The sequence below is a fragment of the Anopheles arabiensis genome, chromosome 2, assembly GCF_016920715.1.
Source record: "Anopheles arabiensis isolate DONGOLA chromosome 2, AaraD3, whole genome shotgun sequence".
Taxonomy (NCBI): domain Eukaryota; kingdom Metazoa; phylum Arthropoda; class Insecta; order Diptera; family Culicidae; genus Anopheles; species Anopheles arabiensis.
The window spans coordinates 50,718,939-50,737,250 of NC_053517.1; the positions used below are offsets into that span (position 1 = coordinate 50,718,939).

At 43.0% G+C, this 18,312-nt stretch overlaps 1 protein-coding gene across 4 annotated transcripts in view; it reads right to left on the reverse strand.

Annotated features, from left to right (window-relative positions):
• Nucleotides 1-18,312, reverse strand: part of LOC120893287 (protein pellino) — a 39,485-nt gene that overhangs the window by 17,370 nt on the left and 3,803 nt on the right. For all 4 annotated transcript variants that reach the window (XR_005738124.1, XM_040295089.1, XM_040295087.1 and 1 more), the window contains one exon: nt 3,555-3,644. Coding sequence is in view for 3 of the 4 variants with exons in the window: in XM_040295089.1 (XP_040151023.1) it covers nt 3,555-3,644 (90 nt within the window). In the remaining variant the exon portion in view is untranslated. The remainder of the gene's footprint in view (nt 1-3,554; nt 3,645-18,312) is intronic.

The following is an 18,312-nucleotide window of genomic DNA, read 5'->3' on the forward strand; positions in this document are numbered from 1 at the left end:
ATAGATTTTCGGGATTGAATTGCTGAAGAATGATTGGAGTCTTCGGTCGATTTAAACGCAGGCGTGTTGATTTAAAGCGGTGATTTAAACGATTCATCTGCCACGGGGTAATGTGTATCTGCCTTCCCGTTTCTCATTCTGGCAGTGTTTTTATTCTGTTGCTGGAATGGACAGTCATCCTTAATCAATCGCAAAACGATTTTTAAATTGGGAAAAATACCGAGCCCATGCTGTTGCTGAAATGGAATGAGTTTATTACTGTTCCTGTGAGTAATTATTAGTTCATTCTAGCGTCCAACCATTTTCGTGGAATACCAGCGTCAAACAATTATTTCACTAATTGATTCCTCAACCTGGGGCGTAAATGATGTAACACATTTTCCTATTATTAAAATGCTTGACTCTACTACATGACGATACCATGCCAACACTTTAATTATACAAATAAGCTTTGGAGTGGAATGATCGAACCCTTTTTCAGAAAAAAACACTATTGCAAGCATTCGCCCAGTCTTAACAATCGATTCTTAATTTTAAACATCTTCAGCACTACAAATCGAGTACCTACCTACTGGACCTACCCCATCATTTCTCGGAAACGAGCAGACATAGGCTACAGCCCTCCAGACAGACTAAATTTAATTTAGTATAAGCAACTTATCTTCCACCGAAATCTCTAGCCGATCCGAGCGATCCGTTCGTTCTTGCGCGTTTCCCCAAAACGTCTTTAATTTATTTTTATGTGTTCTTCCCCGACGTGTCTTTCGTAGGCTTAGCCCCATCACGGGGAGTGTGTTCTGCTCGTGGCTACAGACACACAAACATATGGATACACCCAAAAGTCGTAAAACACAACATATCTTCAGAGGCACTAACTACGCCATAACTTAACCATCCGTCGTCTTGGGTGGATCTCGCTCTTGAAAAGGCCATGACGAAGACTGCCTCCCTCTACGGAATAAAAACCTCTTCATCATGCGTGTATACGGGGATGATTGAGCTTTCGGGAGCAAGCGATGGCAGAACAGGTACAACACTTCGTGGAGAGAATGTGTTTTTTTTTCTTCCTTTCCTTCGTCATGTTAACGAAGGTGGTTAAACAACCCAGCAAGACAGCCACGGCGGCTCAGATTTTGGATGTTGCTTGAAAACACGCAGCCACAGAGCAACCGAAAGCCTCAAGTTGTTTTCTAAAATTTCGAGGAATCCGTGAACCGGTGGTGGTAACAAAAAGATGCTGAAAAAGAAAAGAGCAAAACATGGGACCGTCCAAAAAGGGATACATTGTTATACACCGCTCGCGTGTACCGAACGCTGCACGCACAATCGAGCACACATGGTAGAGAAATAAAACAAAATGATCCATTCAATATCGGATATACTGTGGATACTTCAAGTAACAGCATAAAGGGGCTAGCCACCACGCACTGTTAGAAGTAATTCATGATGGTTATCTCATACAAGCAATTTCATTTTGTAAACGGCACATACTACACTGTCCAGGCAACATCGGAAGTATAGTATAAAACAAATGATGTCCATTTTAAAAACAACGAAATTAATTATTCTACACAAATTTTATGAAACGCAGCAATATGAAAACAAAAGGGACAGTAAGTGGAACGAAATGAAACACTTTAAATGATAAGCTTCAACAATAAAGATGAGAAAACACACGTTAGCGTTGAAGCATGGCCGCATTCAACTTCAGGTTCGAGGATTCTGGACTCCCTGATTGTTCAGATGTCGGCTTTTTCTTTTGGCGGCTGCATTTATACGTAAGAGAGTGCTTTCGTGACCAATCAATGGACATGTTAACAAGAGATTTGAGAGATCTCAAGATTTTATCAATTGTTAAGAACACTAGAAGCCCAGACATCTTAGGATTTGTCTGAAATTTTATCAATCTGCAAAAGACAGTAGTGCCAGTGCCGCAATACAGGCATCTTGTTGTATTCAAACTACTGTTTGTACTTGGTATTCAGACAAACGAAGAGATGTTTTATTGCATTTTGAAAATCAAAACTTACAAATCATATATTATTGTATTACACTGAAAATGTAATAATGGTTTAACACTGTAACAGCTATGTCCAAAACCCTCATCTAAAAAAAAACTCTTTCATTCACAAAACCTGCTACGTACTTTTATTCCATAATTAAATGATTATAATTCCTCAACTTCATTGTAACTTCACGTCGCATTAAGCTAAAACGTCTGGGTTTAAAACCAAAGCTGAAGGCACAACATTTGTGGAACCAAAACAAAAGCGAAGATAAATTTCCGATGCTCCAAGACGAATTAAAACATTTACGGAAGATGTGTTGGAGCTCTGACTTTAAAGCCGACTGATTCCGCAGAGAAATCTATCTACACCATCTGTCAGGACAGGTCTGGCAAAGCTTGGCGGGAGAGGTCGAGAAGGCATACGATCCATTTACTTGTACCTCTACAAACCCGGACGTTTCCAGCACATGTCTTCGACCGACCGTTTTTCATTGACTGACAGGGGAAAAGGCAACAACACGAAAGAACTTTAATGGTTGCTTTCGGCTAAAGAAACAGCACATGGGCAAAGGCTATTCTATACTGGTCCAAAAGGGCAAAGAATTTAAATAGATGGTTCGGTGTGCACACGATGTAAATTGTGATGGGAACATTAGCAGCTGAGCAGGGTATAATTTAAATAAAACGAATTAAACGACTGAATTTGTTACAATGTTTTATTTATATTAGTCGGAGATTTAAAAAAACTCTCTACTTAACTCTCTAAAACAACGGATTAATCAGATAATATATTTCCAAAGCCATTTGTCCGTGTTGCCCAAACGATTCCAACGGCTAACGTAACGGATTGCTGCAAACGTCACAAACAGCCACGAATTTTGTGCACGATTCACCACATAAACCATGGAATTGGAGGAGGGCTTTAGCCACCACGTGGCCGGCAAAACGCTGATGAACTATGAAGCTTTAACATTTAACCACCAGCAGAACACAATCGCTCAACCCTTACTCTTCCGCCCCAAAACTACTGCAAAAAATGTGTGGCATAATCTTGAGGCATAAAACTAACAGCCCTACTACTTTCGCTTCCATAGGCCGTAGCGTGCCGAACGCACTCTCCCAAACACACTCTCTTCCAAACACTCGTCCAGGTCCGTTGGATGGCCTCGCATGCTATGGATAATCTGATTCCCCCCCAAGACAACGAACGCGCTCGATTCATTATTGTGCGAACAATTGGTACGGGAGACTCTCCTTCCTTACCTAACCCGAGCGTTTGTTGGCACACAAAAAAATGGCAATCATGTTTATCACGGTCAGTGGAGCACACAGATTGGCACAGTGGGCTTTTATGCGCAACAAAAAACAAATCGTACTACCAAACATAGTTAAGAGATCGAGCTTAAGCCAAAGAACGTGCATATAAACGTGCTTTTGGGTGATGAATTGGATGTAACAGAACCTTCTATAGAATACACCATAGCAAATCCGAAACCCACATACGTTAAGCACACACTAGATAACACTTTATCTTCCAGAAACTTACCCCAATATCACGAGCTCTCCATATCTCATCCGCGGTTTATCTGTATCTGCATCGCTCTCCGTAATTATCGGAGACTCTGTGCCGTCCGTCCTGAAATGAGAAATTAGAAAGAGATGAGTAATGCTGCAACATGGCAAGAACACTATAATTCAAACAACTAATGTTTCAATGTTCAATGAGAGGAGTTACTAAGACGCCTTATGCATGAAATCAGGTCAATCGAGACAACGGAATGAGAGCATTTAAGAGCATTAAAAAATAAAATCAAAAAAGCCAATAAAGATTTCACGAACGCCGTAGCGCACCTTTCCCTCATTGGTTCTCAAATGCGTCGGCAAAACAGCACACTGAAGTTAAAATATTTCGCAAAATACAACCACCGGCGAAGGAACAAAAAGATTTCTCACGCAACTCCCTGACGTCGGTGGCGGCGGCAGCTCTGGCGCAATGCCACAACGGCTTAGTTATGGCGATTTCTTGCATGGCCACTCAAACAAACATCACGAAAGCCCTCTTAGAGCCTCCATATTTAGTGAAAACAGCAAAACTGCGGCGCTGTCGCCTTGTGCCGTACCTGAAAGGGAGTCCCTCTGTCCAGTGAAAAACCTGGCCAGCCTTCGAAACACAGTGCCGGGCAAAATGGGCTGGAAAAAGGAAAGTAAACTCTCTCATTTGGAAAGCACAACAATAAATCTTGCTACCCAAAACAGTCACACCGCCTGTAAGTAACGGTGTATCAAAAACGAAAAACTCCTAACGTTTTATTTAACATTTGCAGAAAATTATCTGAGCCTATATACATAGATAAGTATATAAAGCTGATGATGTGTTTCATAAATGTTATACGTGATTTTTATGAGTAAAATTCCTTTACTCTTATTGTTGAGACGTTATCAACAGGATTCTTTCTTTCACCCGAATGTACAATAAATATTAGATACACAAGCGTTTTTTAAGCAACGTTAGTTTATTGTAGCTAAAAAATCAGTCGCTTGGTTCGGGGATCGGTGAAAGAATGGCTAAAGATCGTAACCTTTGCCACGTTCGGGAATTTTCGTGCTATCGGGACTCCTCGGCCCGATCGTTATCATCACGACTCCACTTCGATAGTGTCCTCTATCGGGATTGACGGAAAACACCACTGTACCATCGAATTGACCGTTAATATTTATTTTAATATTTAACACTTATTATATAACAATTGCATGTAAGTTAAAATACATTTAAAAAAATTAAGGACAAAGTGTTTCGATAGATGAAAAACTCAATCTTAATTTAAAAGAACAATCTCATTTCAACCAAATCACACAAAAGGGAGAGCATCATTTCTTAATGCTCGAATATCAAATTGACTTCCCAAACGTAGTCCGTGCGCTTACCAGATGCTAGATTTCAGTGTAACATCTTGATTCTACCACCATCATCATCATCATCACCATCATGAAGATCATCATCATTACAAGCTAAACCGATAAATCAACTCCGCTTGAGGTCGAACGTCCGCTCAATAGGCCAGGCCACGCCGTAGCAGCAAACGGGCTAACCAACAGCCAAATGCCACCAGCAACGTTAATATCAAGAGCCTGGGGGATAAAGAAAGAGCCAAAAGGTTGAAGCTCCCTCAGGAAACCTATTTTTGGTGGGTTTGCCGCAAAGAAAACACTTCAACCCCACGGAGACAGTACACGAATGGCACGATCCATCGATGAGACACTGCGGTCACGCACCGTGAACCAAACTCTGGCAGGCTTCTCGGCGTAGATTCAATACCGATGAAATGCTGCAACACGTCATGGTTTATAAGAGGGATATGGTATCGATTCAAACCTGAAACTTAAATGAATTGAAACTAAACTCAATGTTTTACAGAGTTTTATTAAATTTTATTGTATAATTATTAGTTGAAATTAATAGACGTCATAACGCCTAATTAGCAGTAAAATATACAGCTCAGCTCATGCAAAAGAGTGTAAAAATCAAGATTCCGGCTGTTCTGTTGACCACACATACAATTGATTGATTTAAACATCTCAAAAAAAAATTAATTTCTATTAAAGGCTGCTGTTTGTTTAATGATTTAAATTATTAATTCTAATAAACGCGGTAAACGGTTCTTGTGTGTGTGTGTGTGTGTGTGTGTGTGTGTGTGTGTGTGTGTGTGTGTGTGTGTGTGTGTGTGTGTGTGTGTGTGTGTGTGTGTGTGTGTGTGTGTGTGTGTGTGTGTGTGTGTGTGTGTGTGTGTGTGTGTGTGTGTGTGTGTGTGTGTGTGTGTGTGTGTGTGTGTGTGTGTGTGTGTGTGTGTGTGTGTGTGTGTGTGTGTGTGTGTGTGTGTGTGTGTGTGTGTGTGTGTGTGTGTGTGTGTGTGTGTGTGTGTGTGTGTGTGTGTGTGTGTGTGTGTGTGTGTGTGTGTGTGTGTGTGTGTGTGTGTGTGTGTGTGTGTGTGTGTGTGTGTGTGTGTGTGTGTGTGTGTGTGTGTGTGTGTGTGTGTGTGTGTGTGTGTGTGTGTGTGTGTGTGTGTGTGTGTGTGTGTGTGTGTGTGTGTGTGTGTGTGTGTGTGTGTGTGTGTGTGTGTGTGTGTGTGTGTGTGTGTGTGTGTGTGTGTGTGTGTGTGTGTGTGTGTGTGTGTGTGTGTGTGTGTGTGTGTGTGTGTGTGTGTGTGTGTGTGTGTGTGTGTGTGTGTGTGTGTGTGTGTGTGTGTGTGTGTGTGTGTGTGTGTGTGTGTGTGTGTGTGTGTGTGTGTGTGTGTGTGTGTGTGTGTGTGTGTGTGTGTGTGTGTGTGTGTGTGTGTGTGTGTGTGTGTGTGTGTGTGTGTGTGTGTGTGTGTGTGTGTGTTGATAACATTTTACAACATTTATAGTTCATTTAAATGTCTTTTACAACAAAACCTCCCAAATCACCCATACCAAACTCGATGACTGCTCGACTTTAAATCTCCGTTAGGGGCCATCCCCCGGGAGCATAAACACACCCTTTCTCCTTCGGCCCTCCTGCAACCACATCGCCACCTCTATCGGTCACAACACGCACGTGTACATCAAGCCTCCCCCCACAAAGAGAGAGAGAGAGATTAAATGTACAGAGTTCAGTGACACCTACGTTGGGTGACGCATATAGGCCCCACGACAACAGAGTCCCCCACCATACTATAACAGCGGAGTTCGGGGCGGCCATGGTGTTGGTGATTTAAAAACTTCTTTCTCAAAACGGAAACGAAGAAAATCATTTAAACTCCGCTTTTAGAAGAAATTCAACACTGCCCCCCAATAACGTGCTTCTCTGCGCCCGGGTCTGTGTGTAAAAGTATTTCGGTTCGCGCGCTGTCGCATTTTCGTGGGCTCTAAAAGGTGCCATTTGTCGGCAATAAATGGTGTGCCGACAGTGGAGAGAGCGAGGGAGAGTGTTCGTGTGTGTGTGTGTGTTGGGGTCATAAAATCCCTAAACAAACAGACAAAAACGGTCCATGCAGGGGAACGGTTAATGTGCCGATAGATAGATAGAGGAGGAAGCGGCGAGAATGCGACATTACATCGATTTTGGACCGCTTTCTGCACGCATGGGTTTTCCCCATTTTAATATGCCATCCATCACACAAAGGGGTCGGTGTGTGAATGAAGAAATTCTGAAAGTTTTATCGTTTTCCTTTGGCGAACCTTTATTGCAATCTGCGGAAAGGGTTGGCTTTATTTTGATTCCAGATGCTGAATCCACTATTATGTAAAGAATTAATTTTGTTTAGCCAAAAGATTCTTTCAAAATATGGTTCTAGCGGTAGAATTCTTTTAATGTAGAATAAGAGATCGCTTCAAGGCCGAACACGAAAACATTCATCCATCGATGGAAATAATCGATGGAAAAGCATTACATTGAACCAGGAAACGACTTCGAACCACAGCTTGAACCCGCCACTTATATCAGCTGTTAATTATTGAAACGACAAAACAGTTGGCCTTCATTATGGCTGCTACAGACGTAGTGTTGTGCTGCGGTTTCTGGGCGATGAAGGGTACCCACTTGCTGGAGTGACAGCACCACAGTAACTGACTGCTCCATAATTGAGAAAATTCGACACGAGGACCGAAATACGAACACGTTCGCCACTGTACAATCTAAGCGACATTAAATATTGACGTGATGCTGAAGGTTTAATCGATTACGCTAATGCTATGCGCGGCATGGAGAATAACGTTACTACCACAGTTAGACACACTCACATGCACACCCCGACACACAGACACGCACACAAAAGCTGCTGCCACGGGGCTTTAATACAACGCGCCCCTGTCTATCCAGGCACCTACTAGCAGCAATCGATAATTACCAGTCACGAATGGAACAAGTACGTTTTAACAGTCAAAGTGTTCCCACGCACCTTCCCTTCGCTGCAGCAAGATACAAGAAGACGAGTCCGCCCAGCGCCCCGTACCCCCTACGCCTTCCACCCTTCAATTGTACGCGTGCCAAACAAACAACCTGACTCTCTCGGTCCCGCGTAAACGCAGCTGATTCGAACACTCCAACTGCACTCAGCCGATCAGTTGACGTCAACAACACTGACTGCTTCGTGCACCACGCAACACACACACACACACAAACATGACGAGACGCTGATAATGGATAGTTGCATCTGGGTGCTCTGTGATACGGTGAAACCCCGGGGGGAAGTGGACAGGATATGGGAAAAGCATGCAGCGGCTATCATCGATTCTTCTAGCCCGTGTTTTGTTAAAAGCTATGTAGGTAGTCTGTAACCCGTAGGGCAAATCTCTCACCCTCTGTGCTGACTGAGTTATCAGTGCACTTGCCCTCTGAGGAGAATGGATTGGAAACGACTGAAATGATTTGGTAGCTACGCGACATTCCGCGGCCATCGAATGAATGACAAAGGTAGAAACTGATACAAAAAAAATATATTTTTATATTGAAACAATGATTTTGCTGAGAGTGCATTGCTGGCGCAGATGCTACGTAGATCCACAACTCAATGAATAAAAGCATTTGAAATTCTTAAGCTCTTCTGCTTAAATGACTGATTTCCGGTAGCATTCAAAACAGGTCCAGACATGATGGTCACTTTTTATTATCACAAACATTTATAACATCAATTAGTGGCCGTTCTCTTCCGCGATGGCCGTCTGCCCAATTCCAGCCACGAGATAAGGAACTGCATCCTACCGCACGTACTCCATTGTGCGGTGCAGTTTTGATTAGCCAAACACAACGGTGACAAGGACCAAAGAAATGGTATGCACCAGCAGTGTTATCAATACTCAAGTTATCACCGAGCAAATAGACACACAATTGTCCATTCTACTACCTGCTTTTCTGTATAATTGCATTAAGATAGCTCAACTACTCTGCTTCAAAAGCAATTACACTTATAAACCATCATCCACCCCTCGTTCTGATAAACGAAGCAGCGCTTCAGCCACTTCTATTCACCGATGTTGGTCAGTAGAGGTGTTCTGGGGACGATTTGATTTCCGCCCAACCTTCGCCAGGCACCACTCTCGGGTAAGACGTTTGTGTTACATCACAGTACACACGCTTCGCTTGGGCACTTCACATGAGACTCGCAAGGGCCCGATAAGCGCCCGTCTGAGAGGGAAACAGATACACGGCAGAAAACAGCATGATAAAGGCTCAAGTGCACCGGATGATACACTCTAGACGACGCACCGCAGCTCAATCAACCATCGCGTGCGTGGTAGTGGCGAGTATGTCCACGCGTCGCCATCGAAGCGTATATTGCGGAAGAAAGAAAATCCCAGACTACGCCATGTATCGTTTTATTAATTTAGCATTCTAACGCTAAACACGCTGCTGCAGCGAAACCAGGCTTGACAAAAAAACAAAGCACAAGACTATGAACGTGTGCGTTCCTCTTTCCTTTGTTCTTGTCTTAGGCACCCCCCGTGTGTGCTAGCCAGCAGACACAACAAAAGTAAGTAAACTGCGCAATAATCCGCTGCGTCGGATGGTTTTGTGGTAAAGCACGATATGTTGACGACCAACACCAATATGCTTAAGAGCGTACAGTCGAACAAAATAATACTTTTTGCCACTACAATCTTTACAGCTGATCAAAATTATGTCCGCGTAGATGATCGATGATAACCGCAAGCAGTTCAAGCTAAAAAATAAGATATTCCTATTGTGCACGTGTACGTGTTGTGTTGCGCCACACTATGAACGTTACGTTAAGGTGGAGGACACTTCGGACCTGAAGTCTTCATACATATTCAAACACACCTCCCATTTCTGTCTAATTACTATCACTTAGCCACCTCACGTTCACTTGGCTGGAAGAATTCAATACAGCATTGCTCTCCCAAAGCAAACGGCGAGGCTGTTTAGGAATTCGAAACACTTAACACTCTTTAAAACACTATTTCCATTAAATAGTCACACCTAAATGATTGAGGAAAGGAGGAAGCTTATTCTATGATCGATTTACTTCCATTCAATGTAATCAATTACCCATACACTGTGCAGATTTGTACACACACTTCCATATACATAAAACTAGCACACAAAACACATGATCACCCAGATGGGGTTTTATTCTTTCCATTATCGGTTAATGTGTTACATGATTCCGTTTGAAATAACGCACACGTACACCCGAAATTGAACGCTAATTATTCATCGTTCTCTGTCCGGGAGTACCTTGTCTGCAGCCGAGATATACCGGGCAGCAATTCTGGAATGATTCCCGCAAAGCAAGATAACAGCTATCCCAGTGGCCTAATTGCGGTAATGAGATGTTTCTTTTGCAATTTCGAAACAGTAACAGTAAGCCTAATCTCGAATCGGTTGGTACGATGCGCTAATTACTTCTAGCTATTGCTAGTGGATTTATCTTGGCTGGTTTTGTCCGTCTAGGTGCTCTTTGGGACGCATATAGATTAGGAAATGTCTCAGGCTCAAAAGAAAAGTTTAACCATTTCCAACCAAAAGTTTTCATTTTTTAGAGCTAAAGGCACAAACTTCACTTGCGCACATAATTTAAGCACAAAAATGGGTTTTTTAAAGAATACAACAACAGATAAAAGATAATAAATATCAAGCCCGGCTAAACAGATCACCTTTGGAAGGTCCAATGCCAATTTGGCCAATCAATTTAATAGCAGCAGTGCAATTCTTAAATTATCGAATTAATTGCACAAAATATCAAAAATAATAAAACCAAAAGCTCCAAGTTTTATCTCTATTTTTTCCATTTTCGTCATCAATCATTGTTACCTCCACAATTTCTGCTACAGTCAAATGCATTTGAGCGATCTTTCGATCCGTAGCATTACATAGCGCAACATGGTATTCACGCATTTCGATTGCATCTTCCCGTACCTTACCTTACAATGCACGCGGGAGAAGGTTCATACGCACGCTCCAATGCTTCAAAACTGTAACAACACTTTTACAACGAATGTACGCGGGGCACGCTTGCCGGGGGCCATCGACCAAAACGTTCTTCCCCTCATCGTACATCGATGATCCATCCACTATCCACGAACACGCACACAGAGAAAGAATATTTACCCAGCGGCAGAGTTTAACGACCGCGCTGCGCCACCAGAACGATGAGCGCGACCAGTTAAAGCCAAACGCCAGCTGCGCGGACAGGGTCGCGTCACCATAAATCTACCGCAAACTTAAGTCGGCCTTAGTGAATGGCCTGAGCTCACACAGATTAACTTCGAAATGAGCAATACCAGGAAAGCAGGAAATCAAATGTAAAAGAGTACAACGCCAAGGGTACAATAATTACACTGGAACAAACTGCAAAATGGAACTGTCAATAGAAATACACCGATAGAACTATTACTGTTTAGATAGTTTGTTGGACAAAGTAACAGCATTCAAGTAAAGAATATCTTAATTCAATTTTTATTTCTGAAATCTTTACTAATTTCTAATTTTAACAACATTAAAAATTGAGTTCAATCAATGGGTCCTTTAACACTAGGTTTACGCAACCCTTCAATTTGACGGAATTTAAACATTGGAGTGAAATACTAAAAATACCTTTTGTTTCTTGATTTTTACTTTTCGTAAATTTATCATAACATACTTTGAGTTTGTAGCATAAGTATTATTATGATAACTTTCATAGATTTTCAGATACAAATGTGGTATACCTATCTCTACGGAACCCGTCTAATTGACGGGTGGGTTGATTACATTTAGTTTATTCAGTTGATATGTAACAATTTTCAACAAAAGCAAATGTAGGAATAAAAGTGAGCTATAAATCACTTATTATCGTTAAAAAAAAGAAAGAAAAGATATCGGTTCATATGTTCGGTGAAACAATAACGACTATTACAATACATTAGAATTTTGCATTGTTTTTTATGGAAAACAAACATGTGAAACGATTCATAAATTAGGGTTTTTTCATGATTTTTAACATTTTTTTTTTCGAAATACGTATTTTTATCCATTTGTCAAATTGACAGATGTCCGTAGAGATAGGTACACAAAAACTTACGTAAACCTTGTCTCAAAGTAGCAAAGATTCGCCAATGCACAGATAGATCAATTAAATAGCCAAACAAAACCTTAAATTTGGTTGTCTTACAGCATAAGCAAAACCGCACATGACACATACAGTGTTCGATATTGATTTTTATTGACCACACAGGCCATCGTCGGGGACAGTCAAGACCTCAGCAAAATTTACGGAAATTCGATTAAACTTCACAAAAAAGGAGCATCAGAACATCGCCACTCTTAAACCGTTGGCCTCTTTTTTCACTAACCGCAACAATTACAAACCGGGAGCAGGCTGTTGCTGCTGTATGTGGTAGAGAGTGCTGACGATGCACCACTCGACTTTAGCTGCAAGCTTATTATCAATGTAAATATGTAGCAGGCAAAAATTTTATAATACAAAAAATAAATGAATACCTAACAAGACGCCAATTTGAAATTCACTTTTCCGCATTATCCCGCATACGCCGGTGCCAATTCGCTAACCGGCTCGCCTAAAAATAAATGAAATGCAACGCTGCCACCGTGCCAGATGACTTATTTATGTTACGCTTCGGAGAACATGTTGCTGCTGACTGACTGATCGCCAAGTACACGGAGACTGAAGAGTTGTGAAAGCAAACCCGCACCATCGAACGGGGTCTGTGAGGGGCCCACACGGGGTGACGCCCAGCTGGTATTCTTTTTGCGGTTTTCCTATTCCAGCTCACTTGTAACACACCGGAGCGGCGGTGTGTAGCAGCCACTGGCCATCAAAAACCAGCATTACAAATTAAGCATTTCAACGGCCTCCAAAAATGAAACCAAACCGGGAACGGTGCCATACAGAAACATTGTTAAAAGGGGAGGAGGGAGGGGGGAAGGACCAGTTCAAACCATCTTGCGTTGTTTGGTTGTGCAAAAATGAGAAGAATGTCACACGGTGCCTTCATTGTGGTGCTCTCCAGAGGAAATGAAAAAAAATGAAAAAAAAACGACCAACAGCAGCTGACAGCGTTACAAGTAGAATGTGCGTATAACGCATTAATGCAAGCAGCTGGTACGCGTAGCTACTCCCTTTTCTCATAAAACAAGCAGGTGACCGTCGATAGCAGCAATGTGGTTAATCTTAAATCGACTGTAGTTCATATTTTTATCAAGCATAAGTTCACTATTTTAAGACAATTTTTTGTAATACACTTTTGCAATGATTCCTCGGTAGATATATGCTTGAGAGCCGTTAGACGAATCAGAAATCGCTGTTTCAACAACAGGAAGCAAAGTTCTCAACAATAATTTACGACCAAAGTAGACGCTCATTGATGAACCACGAGACTCTCTATAAATTAATTGTCAGTTTATAATCGGAGGCAGTAAAATTTAGCAAACGAACCATAAAGCAAGAAACTACTGCCGTGTTTCCTCAAGCGAACCGTACTGTCTATGCTCGAAGCCGCCACGATCGATGGTGAGAGGACTGCACTGCACGGCGACTCCGAGGATGATGTCATTGCAGCTGATACAAAGCAAGCGACGGGTGATGAAACTAATATTATCAACTTTTTGAAATTTCATAACCTACATTCCATTATCATAAGAGCGAACCAAACTGCACGTAAGCAACAAGTTTCATTTAGTATGAATGACTGCAGAAACAGCGGCTTCTGGAACTGTGGGGAATTTATTAGTAATAACTATTGATTGTTCGCTCACGTGCGCACTCCGCGGCAAGTCACTAAGGACCACTATCCGTCGGGTGTATCGTCCTTCGAAGTTTTTTTTTTCCAACCTTGTTTCTCTTTGATCGATTTTGTTTAAATCCTGCACTGATGCAATACACGTTATGCAGGTGGTACACATCGGTACACATGTGACAGCCCGCAGTAGCAGCCTGACCTGGCCATTACATGCACCTTCTGCGCTGGTTTTTTAAACTTTGAACTCCACACAACACAAAGCAAGGCTGAAAAGTTGACCAACACAGCAAAGATGATGTGTGCACTTCTCTCCTATCGCTGACCTCGATTGCGTGTTCGTTTGAACCATTTTCTCCTTTTTTTTGTAAATCTTTTATAACGTTAATTTTTAACCTGACGACCAACTTGGCTGAGTCATCGCCACACGCCACAGTGAAGCCATACGTCATACCTTGCATAGCATGCGAAACACGGTTGCTCGTGAGTGCGGTTGTATGAGCTGAGGTAAATCTTAATCCCTATGCGACATGAAATCGCAGCTGTCAATCTGTTAACCCACCAGGATCCAGGGGAAACTCAACCGCAAGTGTATGGTGTATATTGTGTGGCACTAAACTACGTGAGCTACACCTATGAAAGCTCTGTTCTGCCTCATAAGGGTTAAAAGAAACGAGCGGCTCAGCACCAGCTTGGCATAAAAGGTGCAGCAACGTCTTATTAGCCCGCATCAGGAACTGCCCGTCTCCGTCCTTGGCAAACCAACCATACCCGCGCCCTATGGAACTCTATAGCTGCGATGCACGAAGCGCAATGGTTGAGTCATAGCCGGGGTGGAGAAGCGTACCGTCGTAAGGAAGCACTGTCGGCACCGTCGATTCTAACGCTTCTTGCAACGCCACTCGATTTACGTTTCAAGGTACTATATCTCATTTATACGTTGCACATACATGCGGGCGCACGAAATAATGGGCACGTAGCAAGTGGACGAGTGCAAACCGCCGTGTGCTGAGCATTCCGGCGTGAATAGGAAGTAGCGTGATAATGCTCACAAGTCTTCTATCAACGGTTTATTATGTCTAAAGCTGATAGCCAAAACATTACCGATGACGAGCTGAATCGCTACTGCATAGTGTCCACGTTAGGACTTTGATACGGCTTTGAGCACCGGAAACGAAGTGGATGTTCTCACTAATGTATAATGGCGTCCACCAGCCTATCTGCAGGGAAGTAGGATAGATACTTAAATTTAGTTCCGATATAGCCATAAATATGCTACTACCAATTCGCAGGCAACCAATCCAATTCAATCGGAATTTCGACTTATTGATTCTTACGATGGACGATGTAAGCATCTCATTTATTGACGAGGTATGATTACCTTGCTACGGAAAGCCTTGTCTTTGGGATGTATCAACAAAAGTGGCAAAGGAATTCGATTTGTTGTTTGTCTATTTCTATGAAGAAATGTACAAGTATCTCCCATAACAATAGATATCGGTTCAGTAATATCGCATCGCAAAATACGCAAAATTACAAATATAAATCTACCAAATCGTTATCCTGCACAATTAATGTCGTTCAACAGTCCCATTGGGTGGTACGTTCCATCCTGAACAAAGGAAAAAAGGCTCAGTGTATTGGTTACCATTATACATTACAGACTAGTGATGTGCTGTATGGAGCGCACCCACGACTCCGATCCGACTCCGGCTATTGTTAGTTCGATTCCGACTCCGGCAAAATGAAACCACTAGATCCGCCCGGAGTCCGAAGTCGTCCGAAGTCGTTTGGAGTCGTTTGGAGTCGTTTGGAGTCGTTTGGAGTCATTCGGAGTCGTCGGAGTCGTTCGGAGTCGTTCGGAGTAGGCCTGAGTCGTCCGGAGTCGTTCGGAGTCGTCCGGAGTAGTCCGGTGTCGCCGGAGTCGGGCTCCGAACGACTCCGAACAACTCCGGACGACTCCGACTCCGGGTGACTCCGGACGACTCCGAACGACTCCGACGACTCCGAACGACTCCAAACGACTTCGGACGACTCCGACTCCCGGGTGACTCCGGACGATCCCGGACGACTCCGGACGATCCCGGACGACTCCGGGCCTTTTCGGACGATTCCGAACGACTCCGGATATTGCAGCGCGGACCTACCTTCCGGAGTCGATTCCGAATTTATCGGAGTCGGATCTGAGTCGACTCCGGATTTTTGCCAACTTTACCCATCACTATTACAGACCTTCTCGAACGAATATAAATTGTCGGCTACACTTTCGCACAAATACGTCCTCGCAAACAGCAATCGAAACACATGCTGGATGATCTTTCCTCACAATACTGCCATATATATACATCTTTGAAGTGTGTCCGAACTTTCGCAACAAATTACGCCCACATCGACGTGCACGTGGTGTTTTGCTCTTTTCGTTTGGTCTCGTTAATACATCGCACGCTCCCCCATTATTGGCCAAATGTGCATTGCGGGATTGGCGACGGCTTGGCACGTGGCACACTATTCCTATTCGAACCCCATGCAACTGCTGAAACGTTTTAATTGAAACCAGCAAAAAAAGCACACACACACACACACACACAGCAGAAACACATCGTCCAAACCAATCCGAGCTTGGACCTCCGGTATTCTCAGGGACAAAACGGCAGACGAGTCGCGTGCAAATCTTGGGCAAGATTATTCGAACCGAGAGGAAGAAGCTGCCGTCTGGCTGTGGAGTTGAACCAGCGCGAACCATTTGGCGTGAATGGAGGAAAAATATCGCACCGTAAACCTCGCTGAAAGGTTGACCGATCGGAAACGGACGGTGGGCGAAATAAACGACCACCAATTGATTTGTAATTGCGGCAAACGCTTGCAGTCTCGAATTCGAAGCCTTGGCTTCGCGGTACACCTCGTGGCAAGGTTTTATTATGCAATTCCTGCCAATACCGATGGCGAGCCACACTGTAGGACGAAGAGAGAGGAGAATGTTCAAGAAAAACGATGAAATGGTTTGTACCTTAGCAATTAGATTGAAATACGCATTTTGAAGCATAAAATTATAAATTTCAACTTGAGCCCAAAATAAACAAACCTAATACTTCTTTAATACCATTACAAAAAAAAGAAGAAATAGATTGCATCAGTTTGAGATGCATGTAAATGGACTAATCACGTATAATTTAATGTTGTTACAACTTCAACCTTCACAGGCCCAGTGATTCAAATACGTTATCAAAAAACGAACAAAAAGACGCTACACAGATGGATTAGAGTCAATCAGCAGAACCAATTTCAAAACAATAATAAATAACATTAATCCATTCACGTACAAACGCGACTCAGGACGCCGGTAAGGCTTTCCAACTAACCATCAAGAAATCGGAAAAACAAGTCTACGAATCTAATCTACTTTCAAAACATCAGCCGCCACCGCTCCACACACACACATCCAGGCGAAGGCCAATTTACAACTATTTGATTACGCTTCATCGAGCAGAACCCACGTCCTCATACAGCTGCTCCCTGGCCGTGGTTGGTACCCTCACGTTGTTCAATAGTGGAACAATTGCAAGAAAATAGTTGTTACCATGAAGTTACTGGCAAGTGACAACGGCCACGAAAAGTCAATGCAGCGTTGTCTCTTCCGTGCCTTCTGACAGCAACACCAGGTGGGTAAGCAAGAAGGAGGTAAAAAGGTTCTGTTTCCCATCTGACATCCTTTCTAGAAAAGCTTATTTTCCATGCTACACCAATCGCATCGAATTGATCGACTATCGCACACAAACACACCAGAGCAAGTTGGTTGGTCACTTAGACCAACGGTAGCTTCTAACTTTCACCAGCACTCCAAGCGGGCCGGAGAATCTTTTTCTAGCGATCCAAATCCAAAAGAGCCACGTTCTTCATCCGCAACGGGCCCGGCACTAAAGGGAAAAGGGTTTGCGCGTTGGGACTCGGGGTACTTCTCTCTGTTGCTATCCCTTTGCGGTGTGTATGTGTGGCAAGATGTGTCTCTCATGCCGTTGCACACAAACGTGCAAAAGGAGAGCGCACCACGGCTTCCACCCCAATGTTTCGCTAATGAACGCATCATTATCGCACCACTCGTATTTCCTGGCGCGACGAACTGACGGCGCACACCACTGACATCATCTGCCGCATTAAGTATTTATGGCGCTTTACATAAGACACAGGAAAGTTGAAAAATGGCAAAGAACCAGATGTTGTGGTGAGGTGTGCCGTTGGAAGAGCTGCTAAAATGATGGCAAAAAAGCTTTAGTTTTAAAGGGGAGGTGATCATCCGGCTGTTTGAATGCATTGCAACGTCACAAGTAGAATTCTTTAGTCTAGATAGGGCGCAAGCTAGTTAATTTTAGATCATTTTTAGATCTTTATGGATCTAACTTTTTTCCATTAATACCCATTTTTGTTATGGTCTGTACATCAATTATATCAATTGGCTCATATGGCTCAACCGCTGGCCTAAACCCTTTAACAAGACTCGCGTGAAACCCTCCCTCCGCCTCCCTCATGAGTGATACAGTAAGTCGGATGAGAGGTAATTAACGGACAAAAGGGTAAATTATTCACATGCAAAACAG